General features: G+C 51.2%; 1 protein-coding gene across 1 annotated transcript; it reads left to right on the top strand.

The window, feature by feature from the left end:
* Positions 1-10,307: 10,307 nt before the first annotated feature.
* Positions 10,308-19,532, top strand: CERS1 (ceramide synthase 1; the record flags this gene model as incomplete). The annotated part of the gene is made up of 6 exons (XM_079328399.1): positions 10,308-10,462; positions 13,296-13,476; positions 14,986-15,147; positions 16,446-16,593; positions 18,619-18,749; positions 19,490-19,532. Exons 1-6 carry the CDS (start codon positions 10,348-10,350, stop codon positions 19,530-19,532), a joined length of 780 nt encoding a protein of 259 aa, XP_079184525.1. The 5' UTR covers positions 10,308-10,347.
* Between the last annotated feature and the right edge of the window lie 1,316 nt (positions 19,533-20,848).

Raw genomic sequence — 20,848 nt, 5'->3', positions numbered from 1 at the left:
AGATTCTTCCGTGCCTTTTACCGGGAGCTGCATCCTGTACAATTCGAGCATCCCTGAGCACCAGCAGAGCCCCCCCCGCTCCATTTTTCCCCCACGTTTCCATCCCCGCATCCCCACAAGGTTGAGGTGGTTTCTTCCCGATTATTCCCAGATTTTTTGTGCCTTTAGGGATTCGACCATCCCTGAGCACCAGCAGAGCCCCCCCCCCGCCCCATTTCCCACTCCGCATTTCCATCCTTTCCCCCCACAAGGCTCAGGATTTTTTTTTTTCTTCCCGGTTATTCCCAGGTTTTTGCGCCTTTCCCGGTGCTGTATCCTGCAGGATTTCAGCATCCCGCAGCACCGGCAGAGCCCCCCCACGCTCCATTTCCCTCCCCCACGTTTCCATCCCCGCATCCCCTCAAGGTTGAGGGATTTTTCTTCCAGGTTATTCCCGGGTTGTTCCGCGCCTTCCTCTGGCGCTGCATCCCTGAGGATGGAGCATCCCCCCTCTCCCTTTCCCCCACCCATCCCCGCGTCCCCCCAAGGTTCAGCGCTTTCTCTTCCCGGTTATTTTCAGATTCTTCCGTGGATTTTACCGGGGGCTGCATCCTTTAGGGATTTCAGCATCCCCCCCCCCCCGCTCCATTTCCCCCCCCCACATTTCCATCCCTGCCCCCACAAGGCTCAAGGTTTTTTCTTCCCGGTTATTCCCATTTTTTTTGCGCCTTTTCCAGGGGGTTTCCTGCTGCAGGATTTTGATTTCCCGGGAGCACCTGCAGAGCCCTCGCTGCTCCTTTTCCCCTTTTTTCCCCCCACATTTCCGTCCCCTCATCCCCACAAGGCTCAGGGTTTTTTTCTTCCGGTTATTCCAAGATTTTTGCGCCTTTCTGTCGCTGCATCCTTCAGGATTTCGATTTCCCTGAGCACCGGCAGAGCCCCCCCTGCTCCTTTTCCCTCCCCCACATTTCCATCCCTTCCCCCTCAAGGCTCAGGGTTTTTCTTCCAGGTTATTCCTTGATTTTTCTCTGCTTCCGTGCCTTTCCTGGGGCTGCATCCCGAGGGATTTCAGCATCCCTGTGCCCCGGCAGAGCCCCTCCAGCTCCTTCCCCCGCTCCCATTCCCATCCCCGCATCCCCAGAAGACCAAAAATTATTTTTTCCCGGTCATTCCCTTGCCGAGAGGAGGAGGGAAAAGGAGGGGACGCATTCCTGCGGAATTTTGGAGGAAATCCCCGGAGCGATGGCGCGGGGCTCGGTGCTGCAGCTCCGCGGGGCTCGGGATGTCCCCAAAAACCCCCCTGAGCTGGGGATGTCCCCAAAAACCCCCCTGAGCTCGGGGAATGTCCCCAAAAACCCCCCTGAGCTCGGGGATGTCCCCAAAAACCCCCCTGAGCCCGGGGAATGTCCCCAAAAACCCCCCTGAGCTCGGGGGTGTCCCCAAAACCCCCCCTGAGCTCGGGGGTGTCCCCAAAACCCCCCTGAGCTCGGGGATGTCCCCAAACCCTCCTGAGCTCAGGGGGTGTCCCCAAAAACCCCCCTGAGCTGGTGGAATGTCCCCAAACCCCCATGATCTGGGGATGTCCCCCAAGGGCTGTGGGTCAGGATTTTGTGAGGAATTTGTACCAAATTGAATTTTCCCTTCATTCCCTGTCTGTCTGTGAGGGGTCAAAGGAGTTCTGGATGAGGAATCTGCTGGGAATTTGTACCAGACTGGATTTCCCCTCATTCCCTCCCTGTCCATGATGCTTGGAAGGGGCTGTGGGTGAAAATTTTTGGGGGAATTTGTGCCAGACTGAATCTCCCTCATCCCCTGTCTGGTTGTGAGGGGTTGAAGGTTGTGGCTGAGGATTGAGAGGGGAAATTTGTACCAGATTGGATTTTCCCCTCATTCCCTGTTTGGCTGTGATGGGTCAGAGGCGTTGTGGATCAGGAATCTGCTGGAAATTTGTTCCAGACTGAATTTTTCCTTCATTCCTGGTCTGCTCATGATGTTTGAAAGGGCCATGGGTGAAGATTTTGTGGGAAATTTGAACCAGATTTAATTTTCCCCTCATTCCCTATCTGGCTGTGATGGGTCAAATGAGTTATGGATGAGGAATCTGCTGGAAATACTGAATTTCCCCCTCATTCCTGGCCTATCCATGATGCTTTGAAGGGACTGTGGGTCAGGATTTTGTGGGAAATTTGTACCAAACTGAATTTCCCCCTCATCCCCTGCCCCATCCAGCTCTGGGTCCAGGCTGGAACAAACCAAACTCAATAATTTTGGTGGCCCTGGATCGAGGCTGTGCCTGGAGGGCTCTGGGAGGCTCCTGGCAGCTCCCAGGTGAATTCCCTGGGGAATTGGGTCACTCCTGTAACTGCAGAAGGGCCAGGGGGGATGAGATGCTGAGCAGGATTCTGGTGGCATCAGTTTTCCCCCAGCAGCACAGGGAGGGACAGTTCCACCTCCAGGGCTGCATTTTTAAAAAAAAAAATTGGGAGTTTCTCCTTGCTGGAATTGCTGTGGGGAAGGATGGGAATTTCTGTAAAACCTGGTTTGGCTCCCAGGGGGATTTTTGCACCTCACAGGGCAAGAGAAAAAAAAAAAAAAAAAGAGTTGTTGAACCCTGGGAACTTCTCCCCTGCTCAGGATTTTGCTTTTTTGGGGCATCCTTCCTCATTTGGAGGCTGTTCCTGTGAGAACTGAGAGGCTGGAAAGGCTCAGGAGCCTCCCCCAGCAGCTGAGGAAATGCTCTGACCACAGCTCAGCCCTGGCCAGAAAATCCCCTGAAGGTGCTGAAATCTCTTCCTGTGCTCTCTGTGGACCCTCAGCCTCTCCCCCAGCTCTTCCCCCCCCCAAATTCCTGCCCCACAGGTCCCCAAGCAGGGCTGGAGATGCAGCAGAGCTGATGGGGAGGGTTTGATTTGGGTTTTCCAGCAGTTTTGGTTTTCCCCTTGTTCTCACAGCAGATTTTGGCCTTTTTGCTGCTTTTTCACAGAATCCTCACTGAAAACACAGCAAAGGGGTGAGAGAGATCCCATTAGGGTTGGAAATGTGGATTAAAAGGTCAGGAAAATCCTCAGAGTCAGCTGTGCTGGGGCATGAACATCCCTGTGGGGTTTATCCATCTTTTCCTGAGTCCCTGCTCATTGTCCTGCTGATTTTTTGGGGTGTAGGAATTTCCTGGGGTTGCAAACCAGCTCCAGAAATGACCCCCAGGTTCCAGGGAGCTTCTGCCATCCCTGGAATCTTTGGATTTTCCCCCTGCCCTTGGCCTGTCCCTGTGGGATGGAGCCAGCCCAGAGCACTTGGATTAAAAAGCAGCAACCTGAGCACATCTGTGTTAATCAAAACCCCTGGAGGGCACCTGAGCCTGGAAAAGGAGTGGAAAAAAAAAACAACCTGGAGCTCTCTCCTTGCCCTCAGGCAGGTAAATCCAGCAGCACACCTGGATTGGGGCACATCTGGAGCTGCTGTGACCCCTCAACCCCCCCTGAGCTGCTGGGCTGGAAATGAGGAAAATCCTCTGGGTGGAAAATTTGATTTTGGAGGTGCTCAGGTGTCGCCTCTGCCCCCAAATTTGCTCAGAATTCTGCATTTTTGGCCCAGCCAGGTGTTTGTTGGATTTGTGGGACATCCCAGTGTCCTCTGCAGGGGAAAATAAAAATGTTGGGGAATGTTCTCAGGGAAGCAGGGCTGGAGGAGGGAGATCCAGAGCAGCCCCAGGGAGGAGGTGGCAGCTGGAAATTCAGAATTCCTCATGTCCTTGCAGCGATTTAGGAGCTTTCCCCCACCCTGCATAGGTTCATTTTCCAATCCCCCAATATTTTGGAGGGAGGAACATCCCCTAAAAATTCCCCCAGCACAGTCTGGGAGCTGAGGACGCCGAGCTGGGGGCAGGCTCTGCTTTTTCCTCCCCTGAACACAAACCCTGGGAGCTGCAGGGGGGGAGAAAAGCCACAACAAAGAGTCTTTTATTCCCCCGGGAGCTGCTCGGGGGCTGCTCTGCTGTGTCAGCGTCCTCGGAGCCTCTCCTGCTGCTCCTCTCCCCGCCAGGGAATCGAGGGGGAAAAAAAAAATAACACCCGCTCAATGTTTTAGTGGGAAAATCGCAATTTTCCACCCCCAAAAAAATGTTGTGCAGAGCTTGGCACGGTGTGGGGAAACTGAGGCACGGAGAGCTGGGGGTCCCGGGGTCCCCCAGGCTCCCGAGATCTGGGATTTTATACTGGTTTTTTTCTTTTTTAAGGTGGGACATCGGGGAAGAATCGTTCTCTGGAATGGAATTCCCAAAAAATTCCGAGGCTGCCCCATCCCCGGGAGTGTCCGCGGCGGGTTTGCGGCACCCTGGGGGTGGGAGGTGTGGATTTGGGGTTTAAGGTCGTGCCAAGACAGTCTGGGATTTTGGGGGAGCGTCGTCCTTGGTGTAGCAGGTCCGGGAGGTGACAGAGGGGACAGAGGGGACCGAGCCCCTCGGGGCGCCCCCAGAGCTCTGGGGAAAGAGGGGACAGAGGGGACCGAGGGGACAGAGCCCCTCGGGGCGCCCCCAGAGCTCTGGGGACAGAGGGGACCGAGCCCCTCGGGGCGCCCCCAGAGCTCTGGGGACAGAGGGGACAGAGGGGACCGAGCCCCTCGGGGCGCCCCCGGCCCAGGGGGGGCTCGGGCTCTGTCCCGGCTCGGCCCGGCCCTGGCAGCTCCCGGGCCGCTCCGTGCCAGCTCCTTTGTGTCCCTGGGGACGCGCCGTGCCCGCGGGAATCGCTCCGGAACAAAGGAGACTGAGAAACCCCCTTCTCCTTCTCCTTCTCCTTCTCCTTCTCCTTCTCCTTCTCCTTCTCCTTCTCCTTCTCCTTCTCCTTCTCCTTCTCCTTCTCCTTCTCCTTCTCCTTCTCCTTCTCCTTCTCCTTCTCCTTCTCCTTCTCCTTCTCCTTCTCCTTCTCCTTCTCCTTCTCCTTCTCCTTCTCCTTCTCCTTCCCCTTCTCCTTCTCCTTCTCCTTCTCCTTCCCCAGCTGTTCCCGGGTCCTGCTGCTGGGGGTGGATTTAGGGATTCCTGGATGCAGTTTTTGGGATCCTTGGGATCCCTGCCTGTGGATTTAGGGATCCCTACCTGTGGATTTTGGGATCCCTGGCTATGGATTTTGGGATCCCTGGCTATGGATTTTGGGATCCCTGGCTGTGGCTTTGGGGATCCCTGGCTGCAGATTTGGGGATCCCAGCCTGTGGATTTGGGGATCCCTAGGTGTGGATTTGGGGATCCCTGCCTGTGGCTTTGGGGATCCCCCGAGCTGCCCCAGGAGCCCCCCCTGCCCCTGCGGTGGGGAGGGGGCGGGGATGTCCTGCCATCACCCGGTGCCGTTGCCATGGTGACGGAGCAGAGATGCTGTTGTTGCTACGGGCGACAGAGCCGCGTCGGGATCGGGATCGGGATCGGGATCGGGATCTGGATCGGGATCGGGATCTGGATCGGGATCGGGCTGAGAGCCCAGGGTTCCTGGCGAGTGACGTCACGGGCTTTGCTTAAAGTGCTCCTTCCTTCCTTCCTCCCCTCCTCCTCCTCCTCCTCCTCTTCCCTGCCCCACACACCCCACAGACCCCACAGATCCCACAGACCTCACAGACCCCACAGACCCCACACACCCCACAGACCCCACAGACCCCACAGACCCCACAGACCCCACAGACCCCACAGACCCCACAGACCCCACAGACCCCACAGACCCCACAGACCTCACAGACCCCACAGACCCCACAGACCCCACAGACCCCACAGATCCCACAGACCCCACAGACCCCACAGATCCCACAGACCCCACAGACCTCACAGACCCCACAGACCCCACAGACCTCACAGACCCCACAGACCCCACAGATCCCACAGATCCCACAGACCCCACAGGCCCCTGTGGTCCCCCCAGCCCAAATCTCTTTGGGGCTCACAGGGAGCTGAGGATCCCAAATCCACCCAGGGTTATGGGAAGGGCTGGAACTGGATGATCCCTGTGGTCCTTCAACCCCAAACCCTTGTGGGGTAAGCAGGGATTTCAGGCTCAGCACCCCAAAGGTCTCCCTACCCCACAGACCCCACAGTTCCCTGTGGTCCCTTCACCCCAAATCTCTTTGGGGCTCACAGGGATTTGAGGATCCCAAATCCACCCAGGGATAGGGGAAGCTGTCCCTGCCCCACAGACCCCACAGATCCCTGTGGTCCCCCCACCCCAAACCCCCGTGGATCTCTCAGGGCTTTGGGGACCCCAAACCCCGTGGTTTGTCCCCGTGCACGCTCCAACAATCGATGCTTTCTGTGCCCAGGACTCTCTGTCCCTGCATTATTCATTCCCCCTCCGAGCTTCCTCCTCTTTTTCCTCCCTTTGGAAAAGGCCTTGGCAGCAATTCCAGCCGTGGGACGTGTCCAGAAAACCCGGAGCTTTTGGGATTGGAGCTCCTGGAAAAGGGGAGAGGGGCCAAAATCCGGGGCAGGGACAGTTGGGGACAGCTGGGGTCTTAATTTAGGAGCAGAAAGTGCTGACCCGGGGCAGGGTCCAGTTACTGCCCGGGCGTTTTGTTTTCACCTCCTGCTCATCTGCAGCTCCCAGGGAGGTTCTGAGGGGGGGATTTGGGGTGGGTTTGGTTCCCCCCAAACCCTTCCCTGCCCCCAGGGGCTCTGGAGGGGCAGGAATGGGGTTTGGAATTGCTCAGATGCCACCGAGGGGCAGGAAAACATCCCTGCCCCGAGCCCTGGGAGCACACAGGGCTGCCAGCACCTGCTCTGTTTATTCCCAAAAAAACCCCAGGTTGTGCCTTACTGGATCATTTATGCCCCAAAAAAACAAGACTGTGCTGTGCTGGATCAGTTTATTCCCAAACAAACCTGAGGCTGTCCTTTTATTCCCCAAAAAATAAGGCTGTGCCTCATTTTGGTTCCATTTATTCCCAGAAAAACGAGACTGTGCCTTGCTGGATCTGTTTATTCCCCCAAAAAATAGGGCTGTGCCTCATTTTGGATAAATTTATTCCCCCAAAAACGAGGCAACGAGGCTGCTCCACATTTCTTGTGACTCCCAGCTTGTCCCTGGCAGGGCTGGGGGTTTCCTCTCCCCCTTATCAGCCAGGACAAGGAATTTTTTGTGATTAACCCAAACTGAACAGCTGATTTGGGGCAGATTTGGAGATTTTTGGGCTGCAAACATCCCCGGGGGGTGAAATCCCGTCGGGATTTGGGCTGGAAAAGGCTCAGGGGATGTGAGCAGGGGTGCACTGGTGGCGGTGCCAGGGTGACCAAACCTTCCCCTGCCCACCCAAACTGTGCCCAGGGCTCTGCCAAACCTTCCCCTGCCCACCCAAACTGTGCCCAGGGCTCTCCAAACCTTCCCCTGCCCACCCAAACTGTGCCCAGGGCTCTCCAAACCTTCCCCTGCCCACCCAAACTGTGCCAGGGCTCTCCAAACCTTCCCCTGCCCCCCCCAAACTGTGCCCAGGGCTCTCCAAACCTTCCCCTGTCCCCCCAAACTGTGCCCAGGGCTCTCCAAACCTTCCCCTGCCCCCCCAAACTGTGCCCAGGGCTCTGCCAAACCTTCCCCTTTCCACCTAAACCGTGCCCAGGGCTCTCCAAACCTTCCCCTTTCCACCCAAACTGTGCCCAGGGCTCTCCAAACCTTCCCCTGCCCCCCCAAACTGTGCCCAGGGCTCTGCCAAACCTTCCCCTTTCCACCCAAACTGTGCCCAGGGCTCTGTCAAACCTTCCCCTGCCCCCCCAAACTGTGCCCAGGGCTCTGCCAAACCTTCCCCTGCTCCCCCAAACTGTGCCCAGGGCTCTCCAAACCTTCCCCTGCTCCCCCAAACTGTGCCCAGGGCTCTCCAAACCTTCCCCTTCCCACCCAAACTGTGCCCAGGGCTCTGCCAAACCTTCCCCTGCCCCCCCAAACTGTGCCCAGGGCTCTCCAAACCTTCCCCTGCCCCCCCAAACTGTGCCCAGGGCTCTCCAAACCTTCCCCTTTCCACCCAAACTGTGCCCAGGGCTCTGCCAAACCTTCCCCTGCCCCCCCAAACTGTGCCCAGGGCTCTCCAAACCTTCCCCTGCCCCCCCCAAACTGTGCCCAGGGCTCTCCAAACCTTCCCCTTTCCACCTAAACTGTGCCCAGGGCTCTCCAAACCTTCCCCTGCCCCCCCAAACCGTGCCCAGGGCTCTCCAAACCTTCCCCTTTCCACCCAAACTGTGCCCAGGGCTCTCCAAACCTTCCCCTGCCCACCCAAACTGTGCCCAGGGCTCTCCAAACCTTCCCCTTTCCACCCAAACCGTGCCCAGGGCTCTCCAAACCTTCCCCTTTCCACCCAAACTGTGCCCAGGGCTCTGCCAAACCTTCCCCTGCCCCCCCAAACTGTGCCCAGGGCTCTCCAAACCTTCCCCTTCCCACCCGGTGCCTTTTCCCGGGAGCTGGCGGCGCCTCCGCCTCCCCCCGCCCCCGATAATTTCATTTCAGCTTCTCCTCCGAGCTTTTCCTGCCCTTTATTTTTATTTTATGAGCTCTTGGCTCCACCCTGCCCGAGCCAGGAGATGCTCCCGGGGTGGGGGAGGATTCTCTGGGCTTTGATTCCATCTGGAAATGGAATCTGGAGATGCTGGGAGCTTCTCCATCCTCCTGATTTCCCCTTTCCAGCCTCATTCCTGCTGGAAAAACGAGGATCTGAGTCTGCTGCTCCCCTGGGTGGGGACTCCGCTGCTCTGGGCACCAGATTTGTCGGGTTATCTTCTAAAATTCGGGTTATCTTCTAAAATTCGGGTTATCTTTTAAAATTCGGGTCGTCTTCTAAAATTCGGGTTATCCTTTAAAATTCGGGTTGTCTTTTAAAATTCGGGTCGTCTTCTAAAATTCGGGATATCTTTTAAAATTCGGGCTATCTTCTAAAATTCGGGTTATCTTTTAAAATTCGGGTCGTCTTCTAAAATTCGGGTTATCCTTTAAAATTCGGATTGTCTTCTAAAATTCGGGTTATCTTTTAAAACTCGGGTTATCTTTTAAAATTCGGGTTATCTTTTAAAATTCGGGTTGTCTTCTAAAATTCGGGTTGTCTTTTAAAATTCGGGTTATCTTCTAAAATTCGGGTTATCTTTTGAAAAGAGCCAAGCAGCTGATAGCTCTCAAAGGTTATTTATTGCAGATCACATCAATCTCAAAAGTCACAAAAAGAAAAGTCCAGGCTGAGTTTGAGTTTAGTCCCAAATAGGAGCAGAAGCTGTTCTTGGAGATCCTGGTGGGGCTGATGCTGCTGCAGCAGATTTTATCTTTTTCTCGGGTGCAAAAGCAAAAGGCAATGGCAGAAAAAGCAGAAAACTGATGGCAAAAAGCAGAAAAAGCAGAAAACTGATGGCAAAAAGCAGAAAATCAGAAAAGCAAAAAAGCACCAACTCTTTTCCATACAAATTCTTATATAGAGTCTTTCCCACAAACTCAGACCACCACTCCTTATCTCATTAGAATTTTAATTTTATCTATAAACTACACATACAACTTATTTTATTCTATTTTAAAATGTCAGCAGCATTTTTGCTGAAGGTTTATTATGTCTAAGCACTGGCTACAACCGTGGGCCTGGAGCTTTTACTGAAAACATGAATAATATTTTTTAACTTTCACCAGAACTCAGTTTTCCTTTGGTATCTGAACCTTTTACTCGCTAAAAGAATTTGCAAAAATTGACTGATTTATGTTAATTTAAATTTCTGTTTTATATGTGAGTGGTTTAATGCACTTCAACCACCCCATTCTTTAATCCAAGCCCTGCACTCTGGTTATCCCTGAAGGATTTTGGGCTGTTGTTTCCCTTTTTCCTGCTGAAATTCCCTTTTTTCCGCAGCTCTTGGGGGAGTGGTGCCTCCAAACTCAGTTTTCCTTTGGTATCTGAACCTTTTACTCGCTAAAAGAATTTGAAAAATTGATTTATCTTAAAACTCAAACTTTAATTTAAATTTCTGTTTTATCTGAGTGTTTTAATGCATTTCAACCACCCCATTCTTTAATCCAAGCCCTGCACTCTGGTTATCCCTGATGGATTTCGGGCTGTTGTTTCCCTTTTTCCTGCTGAAATTCCCTTTTTTTCCGCAGCCCTTGGGTGAGTGGTGCCTCCAAACTCAGTTTTCCTTTGGTATCTGAAATTTTACTTGCTAAAGAAATTTGGAAAATTGACTTATCTTAAAACTTTAATTTAAATTTCTGTTTTATCTGAGTAGTTTAATGCATTTCAACCACCCCATTCTTTAATCCAAGCCCTGCACTCTGGTTATCCCTGATGGATTTCGGGCTGTTGTTTCCCTTTTTCCTGCTGAAATTCCCTTTTTTTCCGCAGCCCTTGGGGGAGTGGTGCCTCCTGCAGCCCAAGGATGCTGCCAAGATGCCCGAGAGCGCCTGGAAGTTGCTGTTTTACTCCCTCTCCTGGTCGTACGGAGCGTTCCTGCTCTTCTGCACCGACTATTCCTTCTTCCACGACCCGCCCTCCGTGTTCCGGGGTGAGCCCCCAATTCCCTTTTCTAGAATTCCCCTTTTCAAAATAATTCCTTTTTTTTATAATTACTTTTCTTTATAATTCCTTTTTTTTTTTTATCATTCCCTTTCTGAAAATAATTCCTTTTTTTTATAATTACTTTTCTTTATAATTCCTTTTTTTTATCATTCCCTTTCTGAAAATAATTCCCTTTTTTTATAATTACTTTTCTTTATAATTCCCTTTTTTTTATCATTCTCTTTCTGAAAATAATTCCTTTTTTTATAATTACTTTTTTTTATAATTCCTTTTTTTTTATCATTCTCTTTCTGAAAATAATTCCTTTTTTTTATAATTACTTTTCATTATAATTCCTTTTTTTTATCATTCCCTTTCTGAAAATAATTCCTTTTTTTTATAATTACTTTTTTTTATAATTCCTTTTTTTTATCATTCCATTTTTAAAATAAATCCTTTTTTTTATAATTGCTTTTTTTTTTTATAATTCCCTTATTTATAATTCCCTTTATAAAAATATTTCCCTTTTTTTTATAATTCCCTTTTTTTAATAATTTCTTTTTTTTTTAATATTTTCTTTTTTTATATAATTACTTTTCTTTATAATTCCTTTTTTTAATCATTCCATTTTTAAAATAATTCCCTTTTTTTATAATTCCCTTTTTTAAAATAATTCCCTTTTTTTATAATTCCCATTTTTTAATAATTTCTTTTTTTATAATTACTTTTTTCATAATTCCCTTTTTTCATAATTCCCTTTTTTATAATTTCTTTTTTTATAATTTCTTTTTTTATAATTCCCTTTTTTTATAACTCCTTTTTCATAATTCCCTTTTTTTATAATTTTTTTTTTATAATTCCTTTTTTTATATAATTCCCTTTATTTGTAATTCCCTTTTTTTATAATTCCTTTTTACATAATTCCCTTTTTTTATAATTCCTTTTTTTAAAATAATTCCCTTTTTTTTATAATTCCCTTTTTTTTAATAATTTCTTTTTTTTTTAATATTTTCTTTTTTTTATAATTACTTTTCTTTATAATTCCTTTCTTTAATCATTCCATTTTTAAAATAATTCCCTTTTTTTATAATTCCCTTTTTTAAAATAATTCCCTTTTTTTATAATTCCCATTTTTTAATAATTTCTTTTTTTATAATTCCTTTTTTCATAATTCCCTTTTTTCATAATTCCCTTTTTTATAATTTCTTTTTTTTATAATTTCTTTTTTTATAATTTCTTTTTTTATAACTCCTTTTTCATAATTCCCTTTTTTTATAATTTCCTTTTTTATAATTCCTTTTTTTATATAATTCCCTTTTTTTGTAATTCCCATTTCTTACAATTCCCTTTTTTTTTATAATTCCTTTTTACATAATTCCCTTTTTTTAATAATTCCCTTTTTTACAATTCCCTTTTTTTTGTAATTCCCTTTTTAAAATTCCTTTTTTTTAATAGTTCCCTTTTAATATAATTCCCTTCTTTTACAATTCACTTTTTTTATAATTCCCTTTTTTTAATTCCCTTTTTTATAATTCCCTTTTTTTATCATTCCTTTTTGCATAATTCCTTTTTTTTAACAATTCCCTATTTTTATCATTCCCATTTTTTTATAATTCCCTTCTTTTATAATTCCCTTATTTTATTTTTAATTCCCTTTTTTTAATATAATTCCCTTTTTTAAAATTCCCTTTTTTTTCTAATTCCCTTTTTGATCGTGTTCTGGTTGGAGGAATGGCACAAGATATAAATTTTATGTATTAATAATATTACATTATGACATATACATAATTTAATATGCACATATTACATCATTATGTATGCATACAATTTTATATATTAATATTGTTACATAGTCACATACAAAAATATAATATACATATAAAATAATTATATATATAATATAATATACATATATATAATTATTTTATATATATATAAAATAATTATATATATAATATAAAATTAATAATTTAAAATATTAATTATATTGCATATTGACATATACACAACACAACTTTTATTCCATATATACAACATTTACATCTCAAAACACACATCCCAAAGCCACTGTGAATAATATATAAATATATATATATATAATTATAATATACACATATGCATAATTTTAAATATTAATAGTATTACATTGGTACATATACACAACACAACTTTTATTCCATATATACAACATTTACATCTCAAAACACACATCCCAAAGCCACTGTGATTAACGGCAATTAGCAGGAGCCAATTAACAATACCCACCTACCCCGTGTTCCTAATTATACACACATGTTTACATATACACAATGCAATTTTAATTCCATATACACATTCCATACACACATTCCATATACACAATTCCATACACACATTCCATACACACATTCCATACACATATATCACACCTCAGAACACAGGTATATCACACTCCCATCCCAAACCCGCTGTGATTAACAGCAATTATCGGGAGCCAATTAACAACACCCACCCCATGTTCCTAATTATACACACATGTTTACATATACACAACGCAATTGTAATTCCATATACACATTCCATATACATAAATTACACCTCCAAACACAGGTATATCACACTCCCATCCCGAACCCACTGTGATTAACAGCAATTAGCAGGAGCCAATTAACAAAACCCACCTCGTGTTCCTAATTATACACACATGTTTACATATACACAACACAATTGTAATTCCATATACACATTCCATACACATATATCACACCTCAGAACACAGGTATATCACACTCCCATCCCGAACCCGCTGTGATTAACAGCAATTAGCAGGAATCAATTAACGGGGTGCTGGCGCTGTGCAGGCTGGCGGCGCGGCATGGAGGTGCCGGGGGACATCGCTGTCGCCTACCTGCTGCAGGGCAGCTTCTACGGGCACGCGCTCTACGCCACCGCCCGCATGGACACCTGGCGCCGCGACTCGCCCGTGATGCTGCTGCATCACCTGGTGGCGCTGGCGCTCATCGCCGCCTCCTACGCCTTCAGGTGAGCCCCAAAAACACGGGGTGATGCGGGGAGACCCCGAAAACACGGAGTGATGTGGGGATAGAGCCCCCAAAAACACGGGGTGATGTGGGGATAGAGCCCCCAAAAACACGGGGTGATGCGGGGAGACCCCAAAACACGGGGTGATGTGGGGAGACCCCAAAAACACGGGGTGATGCGGGGAGACCCAAAATCCATGGGGTGCTACAGGCATAGAGCCCCCAAATCCAGGGTGTGATGGGGGGAGCCCCGAAAACACGGGGTGATGCGGGGAGACCCCAAAAACACGGGGTGATGCGGGGAGACCCCAAAAACACGGGGTGGTGTGGGGATAGAGCCCCCAAAATCCACGGGGTGATGTGAGGATAGAGCCCCCAAAATCCACGGGGTGATGTGAGGATAGAGCCCCCAAAAACACGGGGTGATGTGGGGATAGAGCCTCCAAAAACACGGGGTGCTGCGAGGAGCCCATTGTGAACCCGGAATCCGCGGGGTGCTGTGGGGAGCCCCGAAATCCGCAGGGTGATATGGGGAGCCCCCAAAAACACGGGGTGATGTGGGGATAGAGCCTCCAAAAACACGGGGTGATGTGGGGAGCTCCAAATCCATGGGGTGATGTGGGGATAGAGCCCCCAAAAACACGGGGTGATGCAGGGAGACCCAAAATCCATGGGGTGCTGCAGGCATAGAGCCCCCAAATCCAGGGTGTGATGGGGGGATAGAGCCCCCAAAAACGCGGGGTGATGTGGGGAGCTCCAAATTCATGGGGTGATGTGGGGAGACCCCAAAAACACGGGGTGGTGTGGGGATAGAGCCCCCAAAATCCACGGGGTGATGTGAGGATAGAGCCCCCAAAAACACGGGGTGATGTGGGGAGCCCCCGAAAACATGGGGTGCTGCGGGGAGCCCATTGTGAACCCGGAATCCGCGGGGTGCTGCGGGGACACCCAAAATCCATGGGGTGCTGCAGGGATAGAGCCCCCAAATCCATGGGGTACTGTGGTGATCCCATTGTGAGCCCCAAAAATCCATGGAGTGATGCGGGGAGCCCCAAATCCACGGGGTGCTGGGATGAACCCCAAAATCCACGGGGTGCTGTGGGGAGCCTCAAATCCATGGGGTGCTGCGGGGATCCCATTGTGAGCCCCAAAATCCATGGGGTCCTGAGGGGGATCCCCCTCACACTTTTTTCCCGCTGTTTTTTTTCCCGCCCTTTTTTCCCGCCATTTTTTCCCGCCTTTCTTCCCCACCATTTTTTCTCCCCCTTCTCTTCTTATTTTTCCCCCTTTTCTTCCCCCTTTTCTCCTCCTGCTTTTCTCCCCTTCACCCCTTTCCCCCCGCCCTTTCCCCCCCCATTTTCCCCCCATTTTTCCCCCATTTTCCCCCCCATTTTTCCCCCATTTTCCCCCCCATTTTTCCCCCATTTTCCCCCTGCTTTTACCCATTTTCCCCCCATTTTTTTCCCCATTTTCCCCCCATTTTTCCCCATTTTCCCCCGTTTTTCCCCAGGTACCACAACGTGGGCATCCTGGTGCTGTTCCTGCACGATGTCAATGATGTCCAGCTGGAGTTCACCAAGCTCAACGTTTATTTCAAGCACCGCGGCGGCGTCTACCATCGGCTCAACGACGTGGCCTCCAACATCGGCTGCCTGGCCTTCAGCCTCAGCTGGTCAGCCCCTGCCTCATCCTAAACCTGACCCTGACCCCAAACCCGATCATAAACCTGATCCTGATCCTGATCCTGACACCAAACCCGATCATAAACCTGATCCTGATCCTAAATCTGATCCTAATCCTAATCCTAAACCTGATCCTGACCCCAAACCCGATCCCGATCCCAACCTGCCTGGCCTTCAGCCTCAGCTGGTCAGCCCCTGCCTCATCCTCATCCTAAACCTGATCCTGACCCCAAACCCGATCCCAATCCCAACCTGCCTGGCCTTCAGCCTCAGCTGGTCAGTCTGTCCTTCATCCCAATTCTAATCCTGATCTCGATCCTGATCCCAATCCCAATCCCAATCCCCATCCCAATTCTGATTCCAATCTGATCCTTATCCCAATCCCAATCCCAATCCTGCCTTTCCCTGGTGTTTGTGTGTCTCTCCCCCTTTTCCAGGGCAGGGGGGCTGTGCTGGCTCTGTCCCCTGCTGTGGGGGCAGTGACCCCACAATGACCCCACAGTGACCCCACACTCACCCATCCCTGTCCCCATCCCATTACCCATTACCCATTACCCATTACCCCATTACCCTGTTAATTACCCATTACCCCATTACCCATTATCCATTACCCCATTACCCATTATCCCATTATCTCATTACCCATTACCCCGTTAATTACCCCATTACCCATTACCCCATTACCCATTATCCCTTATCCTGTTAATTACCCCATTACCCATTACCCCATTATTACCCCATTACCCCATTATTACCCCATTACCCCATTATCCCATTATTATCCCATTACCCCATTATCCCACCCCATTACCCCATTACCCCATTATTACCCCATTACCCCATTACCCCATTACCCCATTATTACCCCATTACCCCATTACCCCATTATTACCCCATTACCCCATTATTACCCCATTACCCCGTTAATGACCCCGTTAATTACCCCGTTACCCATTACCCCGTTAATTACCCCGTAATTTCCCCGTTAATTACCCCTTTACCCCATTAATTACCCCATTACCCATTATCCCTTACCCCGTTAATTACCCCATTACCCCGTTAATGACCCCGTTAATTACCCCGTTACCCATTCCCCATTACCCCGTTAATTACCCCATTACCCCGTTAATGACCCCGTTAATTACCCCGTTACCCATTCCCCATTACCCCGTTAATTACCCCGTTACCCATTATCCCTTACCCCGTTAATTACCCCATTACCCCGTTAATGACGCCGTTAATTACCGGTTAATTACCGGTTAATTACCGGTTAATTTCCCCTCGGCAGGTTCTGGTTCCGTCTCTACTGGTTTCCGCTCAAGGTCCTTTACGCCACCTGCCACTGCAGCCTCCAGGCCGAGCCCAACATCCCCTTCTACTTCTTCTTCAACGCGCTGCTGCTGCTGCTCACCCTCATGAACATCTACTGGTTCCTGGTGCGGCTCCGGGGACACCCCAAAACCGCACAGGGACCCGCGGGGACACGGGGACCCCAAAACTGCACGGGGACCCCAAAGGGACACACGGGGACCCCAAAACTGCACGGGGACCCCAAAGGGACACACGGGGACCACAAAACCGCACGGGGACCCCAAAGGGACACGGGGACCACAAAACCGCACGGGGACCCCAAAGGGACACACGGGCACCCCAAAACCACACGGGGACCCCAAAAGGACACACGGGGACCACAAAACTGCACGGGGACCCCAAAGGGACACACAGGGACACGGGCACCCCAAAACCGCACAGGGACCCCAAAAGGACACACGGGGACCCCAAAGGGACACACGGGGACCACAAAGGGACACACGGGGACACACGGGCACCCCAAAACCGCACGGGGACCCCAAAGGGACACACGGGGACCCCAAAACCACACAGGGACCCGCGGGGACATGGGGACACACGGGGACACGGGCACCCCAAAACCGCACAGGGACCCACGGGGACACGGGGACCCGCGGGGACCCCAAAACCACACAGGAACCCCACAGGGACCCGCGGGGACACATGGGGACACAGGGGGACACAGGGGGACACAGGGGGATCCCAAAACCACACACGGACACATGGGGACACACGGGGGTCCCAAAACCACACAGGGACCCGCGGGGACACGGGGACACTGGGACCCACAGAGACCCCATGGGGACACTGGGACCCCACAGAGACCCACAGAGACCCCACAGGGACCCACAGAGACCCCACAGGGATCCTGAGACCCCACAGGGACCCTGGGACCCCACAGGGAGCTGGCTTTGGGGACCGCAGGAAATATCCCCTACCCTTGGGGTCACCTCCGTGCTGGGATTGCAGGGATGGAGGAGGATTTGGGGGGTTTGGGGGGGTTTATGGGTTTTGTGGGGGTTTGTGAGGTTTGTGGGTTTTGTGGGGTTTGTGTGGTTTTGTGGGGTTTGTGGGTTTTGTGGGTTTTGTGGGGTTTGTGGGTTTTGTGGGGTTTTGTGTGTTTTTGTGGGTTTTGTGGGGGTTTGTGGGGGTTTATGGGTTTTGTGGGGGTTTGTGTGGTTTGTGGGGTTTGTGTGGTTTGTGGGGTTTTATGGGTTTTGTGGGGGTTTGTGGATGTTTGTGTGGGTTTGTGGGGTTTTATGGGTTTTGTGGGGGTTTGTGTGGTTTGTGGGGTTTGTGTGGTTTGTGGGGTTTTCTGGGTTTTGTGGGGGTTTGTGGATGTTTGTGTGGTTTTGTGGGGTTTGTGGGTTTTGTGGGGGTTTGTGGGGTTTGTGTGGTTTTGTGGGGTTTGTGTGTTTTTGTGGGGTTTGTGGGTTTTGGGGAGGAGGGAAGCCTGGGGGGAGGGTCTCCCTTTGGAATCCGAGTGTCTGACACCCCTGGGGCCCCCGGGATGAGCGCGGGTGGGATTTTCGGGAGGTGTGAACGTGCTGCGAACATCCCTGCAGGGGGGGGATGGGGAGCAGCGACCCCATAGGGCGGGGAGGGGCTGATCCCATCCCCCCCATCCCCCCGGGGGTGAAACCAGGGAAAGATCCAGGAATTCTGCCCCAAATCACAATCCCCACCCGGGTAGGGGCTGATCCCATCCCCCCCATCACCCCGAGGATGAAATCAGGATCAGATACAGGAATTGTGCCCCAAATCACAAACCCCACCCGGGGAGGGGCTGATCCCATCGCCCCGGGGATGAAATAAGGGAAAGATCCAGGAATTCTGCCCCGAATCACAATCCCCACCCGGGGAGGGGCTGATCCCATCCCCCCGGGGGTGAAACCAGGGAAAGATCCAGGAATTGTGCCCCAAATCACAATCCCCACCCGGGGAGGGGCTGATCCCATCGCCCCGGGGATGAAATCAGGGAAAGATCCAGGAATTCTGCCCCGAATCACAATCCCCACCCGGGGAGGGGCTGCCCGGTCCCAAATGGGGTGGGGACAGCGGGAAATGTCCCCGCGGGCCGGGCGGGCTCTGAGGGTCCCTGTCCCCCCCAGTACATCGTGCTGTTCGTGGCCAAGGTGCTGCTGGGGCAGATGCAGGAGGTGAACGATGTGCGGGAATACGACGTGGAGCCGAGCAGGAAACCCGGGAAGGAGCCGGGGGTGCCCCCGGCTCTGAAGGAAGGGTGAGTGGGAAACCCTAAAACACGCCCAGCTCCACCCCTGGGACCCCTCCCGTTACCCCATCGGGCACTGCCGGGGGGGCAGGGGCAGCCACAGCTGCTCTGGGAATTCCAGCCCCTTCCCAAAATCCCACCCAGATTCTCCTTTCACAGTTTAAATCCATTCCCTATATCCTGGAATCCCAGTCCTTATCCCAAATCATCTCCTGGAGTCCCGTTAAGCTCTGGAAACAGCTCCAAGGTTTTCCTGGAATTTGCTTTCTCCAGTTTTTGGGGCTTTTTCAGGGGTCCAGGGGCAGCCATAGCTGCTCTGGGAATTCCAGCCCAGCCAGGAATCCCTTCCCAGATTCCCCTTTCCAGTTTGGAGCCATTCCCTGTGTCCTGTCCCTCCATCCCTCATCCCAAATCCCTCCCCAGCTCTCCTGGAGTCCCTCAGGCTCTGGAAGTGGCTCCAAGGTTTCCCTGGAGTTTCTTTTTTCCAGCCTGACCTTGAATCCTCCCAGGGAACAATTCCCAGTTCCCAATCCCCTTATCCCAGTTTAAATCCATTCCCCGTGTCCTGTCCCTCTATCCCTCATCCCAAATCCCTCCCCACTCTCCTGGAGCCCCCTCAGGCTCTGGAATTGTCTCTGAGCTCTCCCTGGAGCTTTCCTGTCACCCTCCCAGCCCTGGGGACAGGAGTGGCCTCTCCAGGGGGGAATTTCCTTGTGGCCCGGCCTGACCCGGGCTCTGCTCTCCCCCAGGCTGCACCTCAAGAACGGCCTCGTGAAGGACAAGAGGTTGTGAGAGCTGCCAGGACCTGGCACTGCCCAGGACCCTGCAGAGGTCCCAGGAGAAGGAACTGCACCCCTGCCCCTCCAGCCCTGCCAGGACCTCGGGGCTGGGCTGTCCCCTGCCCCACTTTGGCCCAGTTTGGCCCAGTTTGGCCCAGTTTGGCCAGCAGCCTGGTGGCTCTGCTGGCCCAGGTAGGATTTGGGGCTGCCTTTGTGTCCTCTGATGTTGCTCCACGTTCTCAGCTGTGATTCCCTCCCCTGGTTCATCCCTCTGCCCCTTCCCCAGCTGCTCCTGCAGGGTCCAGCCCCAAACTGGGCAGGGGAGGGGAGCCCGAGGCCAGATGTGCTCCAGCTGCCACCCTTGGGCGTGTCACTGTCACCTGCAGCTCCCAGGGGCAGCCCTGCCTGGAAATCCACCCCAGGAGCTCCAGCCCAGCCCTCTGGAGAAGGCTGGATTTGATAAAAAAAAAAAAAACCATGGAAATCTTGGGATGGCTTAGAAAGGGTCCTGCAGGTCCCTGTCCCCAGGACTGTCCCCAGGAATGTCCCCTTGATGAAGGAAAAACAGGGAGTTCCTGCCGCCCTGGGTTGGATTTCCAGGGTAAACAGAGAATTCCTGCTCCTCAGATGGATTTCTAGGAAAAACAGGGAATTCCTGCTGCCCTGGGTTGGATTTCCAGGGTAAACAGAGAATTCCTGCTGGTCTGGGTTCCTCAGTCCCCGCTGTCCCCTCATTGTCCCCTCGTTGTCCCCTCACTGTCCCCTCATTGTCCCCTCGCTCTCCAGGGCTTTTATTCCAGGTGTGAGGGTGGGAATTTTTGGGATTTTTCCCTGCCCCGGTGATTCCCCTCCAGACTCGTTGTGCCTGAGCCAAGGAAAGGCCCTGAGTGGGGCTGGTGGAAATGTCCCCAAGCTGTGACAGCACCTTGTCACACTCTGTGGCTTTCAGGGTGTCAGAGGAGCATCCTAGTGCTGGAATTCCTTGGGAATTCCGTGGGGTTTGCAGGGCAGGATAAACTGCGACCCCAGGAAGGGCCGGAGCAGAGCTGGGCTGACTTTGAGGGGTAAAACTGAATTTTCCATTGTGCTGGGTGGGGTTTAGGGAGGCGACATCGATGGGTGGTGACAGCTCTGCTGTGATGGCCGGGAAGGGACTTTGGGGACCTGGGGGTGCCTGGCTGGGGCAGCGATTGTTGTTTTTTGGGAACGGTGTTTTTTTGGGGCTGTGAGAAGCAGGATTTCGATGGTTTGATGAGCTGGAGGTCGATGGCTTTAAGAGAAAAGCCTTGGACGCCGCGATTGAGCTAAAAAAAGAAGATTTTTTGGGGG

The sequence above is a fragment of the Erithacus rubecula genome, assembly GCF_903797595.1.
Source record: "Erithacus rubecula genome assembly, chromosome: 28".
NCBI classification, from domain to species: domain Eukaryota; kingdom Metazoa; phylum Chordata; class Aves; order Passeriformes; family Muscicapidae; genus Erithacus; species Erithacus rubecula.
Note: the sequence above shows the minus strand (reverse complement) of the source record. Positions and strands in the feature narration are given on the sequence as shown.